Source organism: Sclerotinia sclerotiorum, genomic scaffold (genome assembly GCF_000146945.2).
Source record: "Sclerotinia sclerotiorum 1980 UF-70 scaffold_7 genomic scaffold, whole genome shotgun sequence".
Lineage (NCBI taxonomy): Eukaryota > Fungi > Ascomycota > Leotiomycetes > Helotiales > Sclerotiniaceae > Sclerotinia > Sclerotinia sclerotiorum.
The window spans coordinates 1,933,915-1,946,943 of NW_001820829.1; the positions used below are offsets into that span (position 1 = coordinate 1,933,915).

The 13,029-nt window shown below is 43.3% G+C and overlaps 6 protein-coding genes across 6 annotated transcripts; 1 reads left to right on the forward strand and 5 right to left on the reverse strand.

Moving 5' to 3' along the window:
* Positions 1–1,134: 1,134 nt before the first annotated feature.
* Positions 1,135–2,048, reverse strand: SS1G_06318 (hypothetical protein; the record flags this gene model as incomplete). The annotated part of the gene is made up of 3 exons (XM_001593346.1): positions 1,135–1,529; positions 1,613–1,847; positions 1,962–2,048. 3 exons carry the CDS (start codon positions 2,046–2,048, stop codon positions 1,135–1,137), a joined length of 717 nt encoding a protein of 238 aa, XP_001593396.1.
* A 1,172-nt stretch (positions 2,049–3,220) lies between these two features.
* Positions 3,221–3,823, reverse strand: SS1G_06319 (hypothetical protein; the record flags this gene model as incomplete). Its single annotated transcript, XM_001593347.1, has 2 exons — positions 3,221–3,712; positions 3,776–3,823. The coding sequence occupies 2 exons, from the start codon at positions 3,821–3,823 to the stop codon at positions 3,221–3,223; spliced, it is 540 nt and encodes a 179-aa protein (XP_001593397.1).
* A 1,959-nt stretch (positions 3,824–5,782) lies between these two features.
* SS1G_06320 (predicted protein) lies at positions 5,783–6,358 on the reverse strand (the record flags this gene model as incomplete). Its single annotated transcript, XM_001593348.1, has 1 exon — positions 5,783–6,358. The coding sequence occupies one exon, from the start codon at positions 6,356–6,358 to the stop codon at positions 5,783–5,785; it is 576 nt and encodes a 191-aa protein (XP_001593398.1).
* Positions 6,359–7,274: 916 nt separating this feature from the next.
* SS1G_06321 (predicted protein) lies at positions 7,275–7,838 on the reverse strand (the record flags this gene model as incomplete). The annotated part of the gene is made up of 2 exons (XM_001593349.1): positions 7,275–7,437; positions 7,768–7,838. 2 exons carry the CDS (start codon positions 7,836–7,838, stop codon positions 7,275–7,277), a joined length of 234 nt encoding a protein of 77 aa, XP_001593399.1.
* Positions 7,839–8,420: 582 nt separating this feature from the next.
* On the reverse strand, positions 8,421–10,160 carry SS1G_06322 (hypothetical protein; the record flags this gene model as incomplete). Its single annotated transcript, XM_001593350.1, has 1 exon — positions 8,421–10,160. One exon carries the CDS (start codon positions 10,158–10,160, stop codon positions 8,421–8,423), a length of 1,740 nt encoding a protein of 579 aa, XP_001593400.1.
* Positions 10,161–10,449: 289 nt separating this feature from the next.
* On the forward strand, positions 10,450–13,023 carry SS1G_06323 (hypothetical protein; the record flags this gene model as incomplete). Its single annotated transcript, XM_001593351.1, has 4 exons — positions 10,450–10,539; positions 11,100–11,706; positions 11,765–12,892; positions 13,016–13,023. 4 exons carry the CDS (start codon positions 10,450–10,452, stop codon positions 13,021–13,023), a joined length of 1,833 nt encoding a protein of 610 aa, XP_001593401.1.
* Between the last annotated feature and the right edge of the window lie 6 nt (positions 13,024–13,029).

The window sequence follows — 13,029 nt, forward strand, 5'->3', positions numbered from 1 at the left end:
CAGTGGGTGAGGTTTCTGATAACCGGTAGATTCGACCCCATATCGTAGGCTCTGGTAGTAATAAGATCCTATCACGACGGAGATTTCCCCATGTGCGACTTGGTTTTTGCTATTTGCTCAGTTGGTTGACTGGTTTTTGTGCGTGAGGGACTGACTGATGGCGACAGTGGTTTTATAGTTGGTAGGTGATGATTGTAAAAAAATTTCCTGGTGAAATAATAGAGGATTGGATGGAAGTGTGTCAAGGTGAGATATGGCACATCTTTACTTGTCGTCCTACTGCCTTCTGCACCGAAAGCCTCTCATATCGAAGGTACACTGAAGGCAAATTGGTGCAGCACAGTTGTGCGTAGAAATTCGGCACTTCTCCATTAGAACCTGACAAAACTTTTAGGTCATACTCTCAACAATTCGCATGTCTTTTCTACGCCCCGACTTCGAAGCACTTGAATTAGACATGAGGATGAGTAAACTCAATTGTCTATTTTTTCCAAATCTTGATTCGACAGAGTGAGGAGTTCTCTTCCACCGTCATGAGATAGATTAATATCGCTTTCGCTCGAGAATATTTGGTATGCTTACCGCCGAGCGTACTCTCCATATTTGGTCCCAGAATTTACTTGTCAGCTCTTTAACAACACGGTGAAAGGCGAAAAAAATCGGGAACGGGGCTTGGGATAATGGTGGTGTCATAATGGGTGGAGTCGAGAAACACTTTTGTAAGTCTATTGGATCAGTCATTTGGCGACTGTCATTCCTTAAGGATTTCTATTAGCTCGGGACCATGTTTTTTAGTAGCATAAGTTACTGACGAATCATTATTCCTACGAGTCTACAATATCTCAGAAGAAGTCATCGATTAGATACACTCAGTTGCTTATCCCTTCCAAGGTTATGTTTTGGAAAATCTTGATTTTGCGGGGCTTGAAACCATCGCAATCGACAGATTGTCTTCAGTCTATGGTGAATGCATGCTGACATCTCACCTCGACACAAAGGCATATAGAAAGTTTGAAATTTGTCTATTATAATTCATACAGTATCCATACATACCTTGCAAAGCTTGCAATGGCCACTTTGTTCCCCCTCGGTCCCTGCTATCGGCATAGAGCAAATCTCCCTTCAAAGATAAATTTAAGCACACTTTCTCTCTTTTCTCAACTCCGCCAAAATAGCTTCTCCAACCCCACTAGCACTCGCCGGATTCTGTCCTGTGATAACCTTTCCATCCCTCGCAACGACCACCTTTGCCGCGAAATTCCCAGCCGCCTTTTCATACTTGCCATTGCTGGCTTCGTTTAATGCCGTTTCTAACTCAAAGGGCATGAAATCAATAACTCCATAATTCTCCTCCTCGGTATTTGAGAATCCCGTCACCGGGGTATCTTCCAGGAAATATTTGCCAGAAGAGATTCTAGCATAGGCAAGGGCTGCAGGGCCGTGACAGACGGCTGCGATGACTCGGTTAAGGGAGTGGAATTCGGAAATGATTTTTTGGGATGTTTCGTTGTGGGCGAGATCAAACATTGCTATTCATACAGTTAGTGAGCTCCATTCATATCTGGCACCCTAATTCTCAAAGTGACAGAAATGGGAGAGAAGGAAGACGCACGGCCATGACCACCAACGTAGAATATGGCATCAAATTCCGCAGCTTTGCCTACGAAATCTGAAAGTGGGACAGTATTTTTCCACAGAGACTCCTGGGTCTTCAAGAAATTTACTGAAACATCATCTCTGGAGGCTTCAATAGATGCAGGGTCTAAAGGTGAGGCACCACCGATGACGGAGGCGATGGTTATTTCAGTGTGAGGGGCAAGGATGTCATATGGATGGGCAAATTCGGGCTAGGTAAAGGAGGGGATGTTAGTTTTTTAGTCTTTAAGGGGGATAGAGGAAGGTACGGTAGGAGATAGAACCATAAGGAGTGTGAGAGGTAGGGAGAATGAGAGCAGACGGACAAGATACCAGCCTGTAGGCTTTCCAGAATTGCCCATCTTATCATGGGAAGTGAGTACGAAGAGAACTTTCGGTTGAGTTGAAGACATTTTTTATTGTATGATTGGAATAATTTTTTTAATATCGAGTGTTGTCTGAGAGTTCGATGTCGGGTGCTAAGTTTAATAATTGGTGGTGTCAGTGGGTGTTTTGTTGTTTTAAGTAAGAGAGTATAAGATCTTTCCTTATTTCGAAGACATCCACTTCTCGTTTTATGCAACTTTCCCCTCATGAAGACATCATTCACTTGCTGTATATGACGTGACGTATTCAAACAACGGATCGGAGATAAAAGACCAAAACCAACAAGTTGTTCTCCAAAACGAACAAAGAATCCGAGTCATTCCACCCCAAAACCCCGCACCGTGAAGTATCAATAATCCAAACTGTTGGAACATGTCGTGATGAGTCCTTACCAATCTCGGCGCCATATCCCAATAATCTGGGACGGAACCCCTGCCAAATATTGAATGAGAGATAATGAAGCGCTTGATTGCGCCATGAACGTCAACGTAAGCCAATAATAGTAACTCCTGAACTCCGGGAAGTAAATGGCCCAAGTTCATAGCCACTCGATCCTGAGCCTGAGACCAACATGATTTATCATATTAATCATCAATGTAATCAGATTCAGACTCCAGACCTAAAATCCGACATGCAGGGTTTTCCTTGCGATAGGTTGATGAGGTTCTTGATCTTCTAAACTCCAAACTAGCTAGCTTCTAGCTTTTAGCTCCTACCCCATATATATGTATATAGGTATATATAGTGTATCGAAACACCCCCGACCCCCTCAGGGATAAAATCCTGTTGAACAAAGGTAAAGGCTCACAAGGTCGTACTACCCGGCCAGGCAACGTACCACAACATCCAAACCTCGCACATGTAATCATCTTCACAGTTGGAAATAAATACGTATGTAGTGAAAGCAATCCATTAGAAGCAAGATATAGCTAATCCTTGTCGCCATTCTTGGGTGAAAATACATACGGAACAAATCCTTGGTCTTATTAAAAAATAAATACCACAAGAAAGGTAGAGAAATCCAGAATGTAACCTTATAAATGTACGACAATTATGGTACTTCATATTCCCGACATTCCGTCGTCCATTTCCCACATTCCGATCCATTTGAAAGGGAGGGTATCGCCATATTCATCATTCCACTAAAATCTTGCACCGCATCACTGCCTTGCTGCGTCTTCTCACCCTTCAACATTAGCTAATTGTTTGTCTTCTCTTTCGTTGTCTCCTTGGCCTCTGCCTTCTTGGCTGATAGGAACTGACTCAACCATTGAAAAGCCTCACTTGATACGATCAATCCCGTGCTAATGACTGCCTTTCCCAAACCAAAAATCCCCTGATCTTCCGTCTTCTTGACCTCAGTATTGTATTTTCCCAAGACATAATCCTTCCCCTCGCTGCCCTTTGAAATCGGATAGAGCACAAAGTATTTTCCGTCACTGTAGAGCTCACCAGTGGGTTTCTTGACAGCGGGAAACTTGGACTCAATGCTAGACAAAGTAGAGTCGCCGAGCTCGTCGGCTCTCGCAACGTAGGGAGAGACGTATTGGTAGGGCTTTTGGAGGTATGGGATAAATGGCTTGCCGAATTTCTCGTATGAGGTTGTGGTTAGGTCAATGGATCTTTGGCCATACGGATTGGATTTGAAGGTAGAGATTGAGTCGTGGACGACAGGGTAAGATGTGAGATGCTATATTTTAAGAGTGTCAGTGTCCTGCTTTGAATGAGTGTATGCCTTCATGGAATGGCTCACACTGAGGAAGGCAGATGAAGAAGTCTCGCCGTTCACTTGAGATGCCATTTTGCTGAAGTTTTAGAAGTGAGATGGATACGGCGTAGATTATCTGTAACTATTGATGGAGTGCAGTGTCAGCTAGGTCCAAGATTCCCAGCCATCATGCTATAGCTCTTTGTAGATAATAATCTTGGTGCTCGTGCCTTGCATAAAACGCAATGATAAGCAGGAGTGTACGTACTATTTGCTTGCTCTTAGACAATTCGTTCCTGAGTAGATATGAAGCTTTGGTTGCAAGCAGTGAAAAAGGTTGGTGGGAAGATGTCAAGTAAGAGGTTCACAGAGACGGGGGAGCAAGCAAGAACCGTGTGTGATGTGTGATGCGCCAAAATGGGTAGATATATGAGATGAGATATGTGAATTTACATGTGCTCAATGCATTCCTGATGCAAACGGGGCGGGAAGCCACGAATCAGGACCATTAGACAAAAGGCGCAAACCTTGAGACCTTGAAACCTTGAAATTTTCGAAGTGAGCGTTTGATTGATTGGGTATTCCGCCAGGGGCTGGATAGATTATTGGAGATTGGCATATGATAGTTTTTTCCTTTGTTCTTTGGATGGGTGTGCGGTGGGTGTATTTTAGACGATGCCATCAAGTGGGTTGATAGAAAGCGACGGTGTGGTCCTGCTAAGCACGCACGGGTGTGAAAACAGGGAAGGTCTAATCGATGCCAAGAAGCATGTGAAAGTGTGTGAAAGTGTGTGAAAGTGTGAAGGTATGAAGGTGTGGGTGTGTGAAAGGATGAAGTGTATGAGAGTAATCTTACCACAGTAGAACATTCCTCAATTTTGATTATATAAAGGGATGCTTTAATAATCGATTTAGCTATTATTATAGACTTGTATATTTTCTCATCGATGAAGAAGATTATTCCAAAGTACGGTAATTGAAGTTGGAAAACTAAATGTTGATCATGTATGAGGCTAGAATGGAGGCTAGAGCGTAAAGCTTATCCTTATCGCTCGCTTACCTTATCTTTCCAATCAACCAAAGCAAAAGTCCTACCCTACCCACCTGCATACATATGTACATATGTACCTAGGTAATAAGTAATAGGTATGTATGTAGGTATATACCATACATCACCTCATTTCTTTTTGCTTTCCAAGCATGATACTACAACTTACGGAGTATCCTTCGGACCAGGGTTCATCCTATTACATATTACACACCCTGAAAAGTCACCAGTTCGCTTGAGCAACATCACCAGCCACATCCAACATCAGATATCACATTTCGACATGTGAAAGGTCAAGAAGGCAAGGTATCCCAGATCCACTATATATGAGAACAAGACCGTTCAAGCCTAGACATGCAAGGATGACAGCCACCTCATTACATATGTGTGCAGGCAGTACTTAGTGTTCGTATAATTGGTAAATGATGGTTCCACTCTATGATATGTCTCCGGCCCGACGCAAATCCAAACCCTACTAGGCCTTGGGCTTGCCTTGCGAGCCGGAACTCGCACTCCCTCTCATGAAAATATGTATATAATCTTGAATCATCGCAACCTTCCCGATGTCTGTAAGAAGGACAATCAGAAATTCAAAAAGGGGAGTCGGAAACTCGGCTAAGCTGACTCTTCATTGACAGAAAGACTTCTCTTTGATAGCATTCTCCATTCTTAGGAAGCAAGAGATGATATATTGTTTTGGTAACCTTAACTGTCTTCTACGCTTCTTCTGTATTCAAAGTCATATCGCACTGCTCACACTGAGACATACGCCGGCACTTGCCACGTCTGATATGGCCCCGCAGGTCTCAATTTGGCAATTCAGGTAGCTTTTTCCTCCCATAGTCACCATTGTGGTGCCAATATCTCATTCGAGTATGTTTTGAAAGTCTGAAACTACACCCAAAGCCTGCCATTGCTCTTAGGATTTGCAGCAATTGCAAATGACCCTTCACCCTCGTGTCGGCCCCTGGCTTCAGAGACAACACCTCCACCCTCACCACGATCTACATACTCTTCTCTGTCTTGACCTTTTTGCGTGGTCCCTCATTTATCGGCATAGACCTTTTCCTCTGAAAACTATTGTTCAAAGTAAGGGTCGGCTCAGCTTCCATCTCTGAACCAGTGTCAACAACGGTATCGTTCGCCCGCTGCTGGGCTGCCACAAGATTGGTCTCTCCTCGATAAGATCGATTGCAGAAAGCCGACGCTGAATCACTTGCAGCACAACCCATAAATGCCGCATATCTAACCAACGTTAGCTTGCAGTCTGCCTCTTCTCTCGTGTCGTCCGATAGAAGGTGAGTTCCATGTTCCTTTGGGACTGCGAACGGATTAGCATCGAGGTAAAAGGTTGTCTGAAGATGCTGCGTACATAAAGATATCCAAATCCAGTCTTCGACCAGCCAGACCTTGTAGTATGATTTGACGTTACTAAAACAGCTGGCATATTTTTGGTACATGTTCCCCAAGACACTCTTGACTTGCTCATCTGTGTAGCCGTACTGTGAGCTTGTTGCTTTGGCAAGTATTTCATCATAGATGCTTTTGTATGGCCTCATTTTTCCATGGTTGCTTTCCATTTTGACAATATGCTCCATTGGTTGAGGAAGTGATTTATCACCTGTGCGGGCGGTATTTTGTTGTTGAGGTCGAGGCTGTGTGGTGGTGATTGGAGAAAGTGCAGAGGCCGGGAAGAAGACAAATGAAGGCGAAATTCCCCAAAATAAGAAGATTCAATGTAAAGGTTATTCATCATATGAGTATCAATATGAAGCACCTCGTACATTCAATTGTATCATATGTAAGCAGGTGATTGATGTTGTTTCATTTTATTTATGTCATATTTATGGTACGTGTGATTCATAGCTTTGAATCTCGACCATGGATGTTTGTATCCGCTCTGGATGTGAATCTCGTACGCCAAAATATAGGTCATGGTGAGATACCATATCTCGCACTGTTACTCTTCATCAATCATATACAAAGCTCGTGAGCCCCATCAACCCATCAATTCCATACTTTTTTCTTTAGCTGCACTACCGGCTTCGTAAGCCATATTTCCTTTTTGCTCTAGCCCGCTCCTCTTTGACTTCTCCGCAATTATTCATGCCTTTTATGTGTTTTACATTCGCTATGTATTTTGTACTTTGGGGGGATCTGAACCCTCGTTCATCTTGCTGGCTCATTTTCTCTTACGCTCACCAGAGTTTGGTTGAATGGGAGCCTTAGCCACTGTCTTGTCGGGAACCCTAAGGAGGGAAAAAGCAGATCGCCATGAATTCTACAGTTACGATGGTAATATGGTCAGACCTGTCTAATAATATTTGTTCAGCAGAATTTGTAGATGTATTGTCAATAATAGTGTTTTTAATTTCGCCCAATATCGACTCATTCAGAGCTTTGGCTCCCGAAACATCTATGACAGAATCTATGAAAGTATTGATACCAAATGCTTTTAGTGCTGATTGGCGGCGATTCAGGGATGGCTTTAGATCCTTAAATACAACTGGCAAAATCTGTGGAAACCTCAGGACCGCCTCTCTTCTCTTTTCGCATCTCTGGCTTGGTTTTCGGTCGAAGCCGGCCAGGTACTTGACGACCGATATTCGATGATGTCAAGTTGCGTTCAGGGTTAGCTCGGACATTCTTTGATACTTCCCTTTGGCTCGTTTAGCGCCGAAAGGATCTGCATCTCCCTTCCAGCTTGCTTTTTTGCCTGCGGATGAGGCGACTCCTATAAACCCGATTATTTGCAATTGCCCACTAATTAGTATGTTTAGTGGTACTTTTTGAGCACCTACACAAGACCTTGTAAGTTCATTGATCTGCATCCAGCCTTTCTCCCGAAGATGGATATCAATGTACTTAACCCAGTGATTCGTCTTACAAGTGCTGCATATCTCAGATGTGCCTTTCGGTGTACCCATATTGTTCGCTAATCACTCGTTTTACGCTTCAATGGCTCGGTAATATTCCATCTCGAACATACTGGAAGAGTGATCGAAGAAACCGATCAGATTTTACTTCATACTGATAATCATCCTTGTCTTTCGAGAACATTATCAATAAGAGGACAAGTTCTCAAGTTTTGGGTGTACAAGCAAACGTTGTAGGGCCCGAAAGACTTTCAAGTTCCACCTCTCAAAAACAGTCTGAAGGCGCGCTAACCAATACAACACAAAATAATTATCAACCACCAATACACAGTCACAGTCCGTGAAACTAGTCTCGGAGCTTTGCCATTTTTCAAAAGCAATGGTGACTTTCTAGTATATTGGATGAAGTCTTTTTCCAAACCTAAGTTATTATCGCACCAGCACTCTTTGAGTGAGTGCGTGGAGTGACGATTAATGTCTCATACCGATATATGACTTGTGCTTAGCTGAGCGATTAGAAAGTTATTTTGATGTTATCTCTAGGAGTAGAGAACCTTATAGGACTAAAGAAGATGTTGACGATGGGAAAACAGTAATAGGACTTAAACGCAGGAATATTTCAAATGGAAAAAGTTGAAGTAGAGTCATACATTTATCTTAGCGGCACTTCCGCTTTCCAACTTGAAAAAATGATAAAATCTTATTAGACATCTACCTTTGCGCACTTTCTGGGGTATTGTGCAACGGATTCGCCACAACTCCTCCCTTATTTAGAACCCCGGTCAACGACTCCTTTAACCTCCTCATTACTAGTGCCAGCTTTTCCCGTCAACTTCTTTGGAACAACACGGCTTGTACTCGGTATCATCTCGAATGTAACCTTCTTCCCCTTTTTCCCACCCTTGTTCCCATTCCCATCAAACCCCAAAACCAATCGAATCTTCAACGCCGCGCTCCAAACACCGTAGACAATGCCCACAATTACTGTGATAAAATCCAAAATATGCACAAACCACCAAATATGCTGAGTACCCAATCCACAATTCACGAATTCGAACTGCCACTCCCAGCTGTCTCTGTCAAACCATAAACTCAATAACCCTGCATTCCCGGCAAAATCTCCCATCATACTCCGCACTGTTATTTCGCGCAGTCCTGGAATACCCGATTGGTCTGCGATGCGTTTGACCTCTGTGTATCTATTGCATTTCCATTCTCGTTCCTCTTCAGGCGAACTTTGATTGATGTGGTGATAAATATCACAGCCTTCGTGGTCATGACCAGTCACAACGACACCACGTCTTCCCATGCCTTGACCGGCTACTTCCGCGTTACCGCTCATGCCAAAAATACCTTCAAGTATACCTCTAGAGGCATCGCGTGAGAGGTGATTCTGTTCCTTGACCCCATTCTCGAATTCTCCGTCAAAAAAATCGAAGAATGGGCCGTCTACACAAATTCCTTCGTCTTTGTATAGTGGAATATGAGTGAGGACTATTGTGAAAAGTGCAGATCGTTCAACTGCATGGGAGGTGCTTATCAGGTCGTTAAGGAATCGATAAGACTCGTCTTGAAGATCTTTGTCAGATACAGGCGTATCAAGGTTCATATCATTCAGGATCACAATCCTAATTTCAGGCATATCTCTCACATCCACATTTCCCGCAGTCGTGGAAATAAAACCAGTATCTTTGTAAGGCAGCTGGAATCGTAATTCGTAGTTCGCTTTCCCAAAGACACGCTCAAATCGAGCAACTCGATCCCGCGAAATATCCCCAGCATACCCAACATCATGATTGCCTGCAACGTTTATAATCCTCTTCTTCCAGGCCGCAGCATTTTCTCCAAGTATTACTGTATCCTGAAATTCGAAAGCTGGCTGCGACATGACCTCGTCCGGAATCCGTTCTCCGTGTCTGAATACCCTATTCCAATACCTTCGCCCACGTTCCTCAAATTCCTCGTCGTCTATCCATTGACTCCCAACAAGATCGCCGAGCACGGCAACATGTGTAGGATCTAACCACCAATGTGTTGCGCGGTAAATATGCCCCAGATAATAATCATTACCAATGTGATCGAATCGTTTGCGATAAACTTCGAAAGCCTTAGGGAGATCGTCGAGCCAGAAGTCTATGATATCATGGAGGCTGTGCCGCAGGCGCTGCAAAAGGCTATGATTCGTGCTGCCACTCATTCCAGAATCTTTAAGAAACTTCTTCAAATTGGGCAAATTGACCGAGTCGATGTCTCGTATAGAGGATTCACCCTCGAGTTGGGGATCGCCCAAAGCCAGGAGCCTAAATGGTGCTACTTTATTTGCATCGTATAAATTTGGAAGCGCGTGTTTGCGAAGTGTATTGACATATGCTTCCGAAGCATCATATTCGGGTGAGGGAAAGGCGCAACCGTGAAATGCCGGGTACAAATACAAGTAAGAAGTAAAGATTAATGACAGAGGCACAAGAATGGAGAGTGCATAACGAAGGACAGATATTAGAAACATGTAGAAGGCAGCATTTGATCACAGGGGAAAACAGTTTGGACAGTAAAGAGCGAGAGATAAGGAGAGTTTAGGAAGTGGTGATGTAGAAAATGAAAAGAGTTGCTTGCATAGATTTATATTTATATGTTTCTCATATATCAACGATTTTATTATTTCAGATATCCTTCTCTTCCCATCTTCATCTGTTAGATTCACGAATTGGCCCAAGCTCTATGTACGTCACGTGATAGTTAGCTTGAAATTGCTTGCGCACTTTTTATTCTGTACTCCGTATGCTGCCCAGCGCAGAATGGGTACAGTAAAGGGACTACAAGGAAGAGAAGGGAGAATGGGAATGATCAGCGGCTCGCAGAATACAGTAACGAATGTAACAGTACCAGTACGAGTAGCGATCGACCTGAAGCCATACTGCATTTCGTTTCGCTTAATTAATCCTTATGTCCTTCACTGCATCGACTAGCTAATCCTCCAACGGAATACGAGTGGACAAAGTGTATTGGAGGAGAAGCTTTATCAAACATCCAATAAGTATTTAACAAGCATTCATCTGACAGGCATGGGGATCTAATTTGTGACAGACTTTCAACATCATCTGTTGACCTTCCCCGCCTTCTTCTAACAATGCTTCTGCCCAGCACACAACACCAACCCACTCATCTCACCTCAGCCTTACTACCTAGAAAGTGAGCAAATACGTCACACGTTCCATTGGCTAGCTACCTAGGTGTCACATATTGTTGTACCTCTCGTTCTGATCAACCAGTCAATCATATGTATAAGATGAATGAATTCATCGTTCTTTCCCAATCATCTGCTTGTCTTTCCTTTGCCAATTGCAGCACACACTATTTTTAAAACGAACTATCAGTTTGAAGTTCTTGTGATAAGTATCAGGATTCTACGTCAAAGATCTAATGCACCTCTCCATTTATGCAGTAGAGCATCATTACATTACCTAGTATGCCTCTTTTAAACAAATTACACCATAAGGAGGATCAAGGAAATTCTCTCGAACGAGACATTCCTTCGGTTCAAATTGAACAATCCTTCTCGCCATCACTATTTGGCCCTTCAGCCAAAGCGGGCGAAGCACCGCCAGGTTACACGGCTGCGAGTGCGACTTATGGCGCCACTGAAGGAGATCTGAGTGCGGCCTTTGCCAACCTCAAAATTTCACAATCAAGTATTCCTGCTTTCCCAGATCAGGATACATGCCTTGTACATCTCAAATTACTGAAAACTTTTCATGACCTCAAAGAAGATGTCGGGTATACTGATGGGATTTTCGGCCTGTGGGATGCACGTTGCGAACTTCCAATTGTTGAGGATCGCAATAAAGCATTGGTCGTGATGCGAGAGAAAAGATGGGCTTTATACATTGCGAGAGCAGTAGAGAGATTTGAAGATTGGTGGTTGAAAGTGTTATGTGAGCAAGAAAACGCGAGTAGATTGCGAGAGAATGATATGAAGATCAGCTCGAATTTTATGGATTTCCCGAAGCATGGTGTAGCTAAAAGTTGGAGCACTTCACTTTTACCCCCTAAAGGTAGGCTAGTAGATTTTGTACTGTTCATGCGACGAAAGAGTTCTGACATCAAAACAAGATGTCCTTATGGTATGGCATTCGTTGATGCTCAATCCTCGAAGTTACCTGGAAGATTGTATTCGTTTTGGGTTGAAAGATCTCTGGGCAACCGGTATGCCATGGCATGCCGTCAATACAGCCATCGATACGAGCTTCAATTATCAAGTACCAGAAGCAGCCAAGGAGAGATTCACAAATGCCACGGGACATCATTGGAGCAATGCCAAGGATCATTTAACAAAAACACTGAATTGCCCGCGATGTACTCAAACATTGAAGATTCCATGGACTACATGCGCTACTAATGAGAAGCCATCATTGAAAGAGTATGGTATCTATTTTGATTTCTCTGATATTGTTGCTAATGTTAACAGAATCATGGAAATGAACGGTGCCGGCTATGGCGATCGGGGTTTATCTTACGTCTGTCATAGATGTGGTGGTGGAATCAACCATGATCTTTTACGAGTCGCCAAATTCAGGAGAGATGTTGAAAATCTAATTATGAGAGGGTATCCTCTCGGAGGCACAATTCTATCACCTACTTCTGGCATCCCAGCAGCTGTGGAGATGACAAACTCTCAAGGACACGAAAACACTTTCCCTAATCGTATGATCAGTGTCGAGCTAAAGGTAAAAATTCTGGATCTCATTGATAAAGACCCCAACTCGAAACCTACTATGACGGATGTCAGAGATCTTATCGAAGCAACCATGAAAGATAGATCAGCCATTAGGAGAATCAACAGCAGGACGGGCATTGTGCTGAGAGCAGAGCGCATCGCAATTCGAAAAATGATGTCGAGATATTGGGAAAATTCTTCAATCTTCGCGCTTGAACTTGGAGGAGCCGTAATTCGTCAGAGTATCTTTGTCGATAAAATGGCCAAACTTGACTGGCTTCATTCTCCGGCTGCTAGGGAGACAATGACTCGATTACTCACTAAGTATAGGAGATTCGTTGATATCATGCGTCTTCATCCAAAGGACGTCTGTGTTCCAACTTTGGATGTGGACTTGGCATGGCATACTCATCAACTATCACCCAAACAATACTACGATTATACATTCTCTCGATGCTTGAAATTTATAGACCACGATGATAAGATGGAAGAAAACGCCCTTTCTACTGCCTTTGAATGGACAAGTAAGACTTACGAGAAACTTTATAGACAAGTGTACTCCGAATGTACTTGTTGGTACTGCGAAGGTAAAGTGCTTCGCCCTCCTACCCGCTACTTACTGACATTCTCGAGCGATTCGCTCCAAGCACATTGATTCATC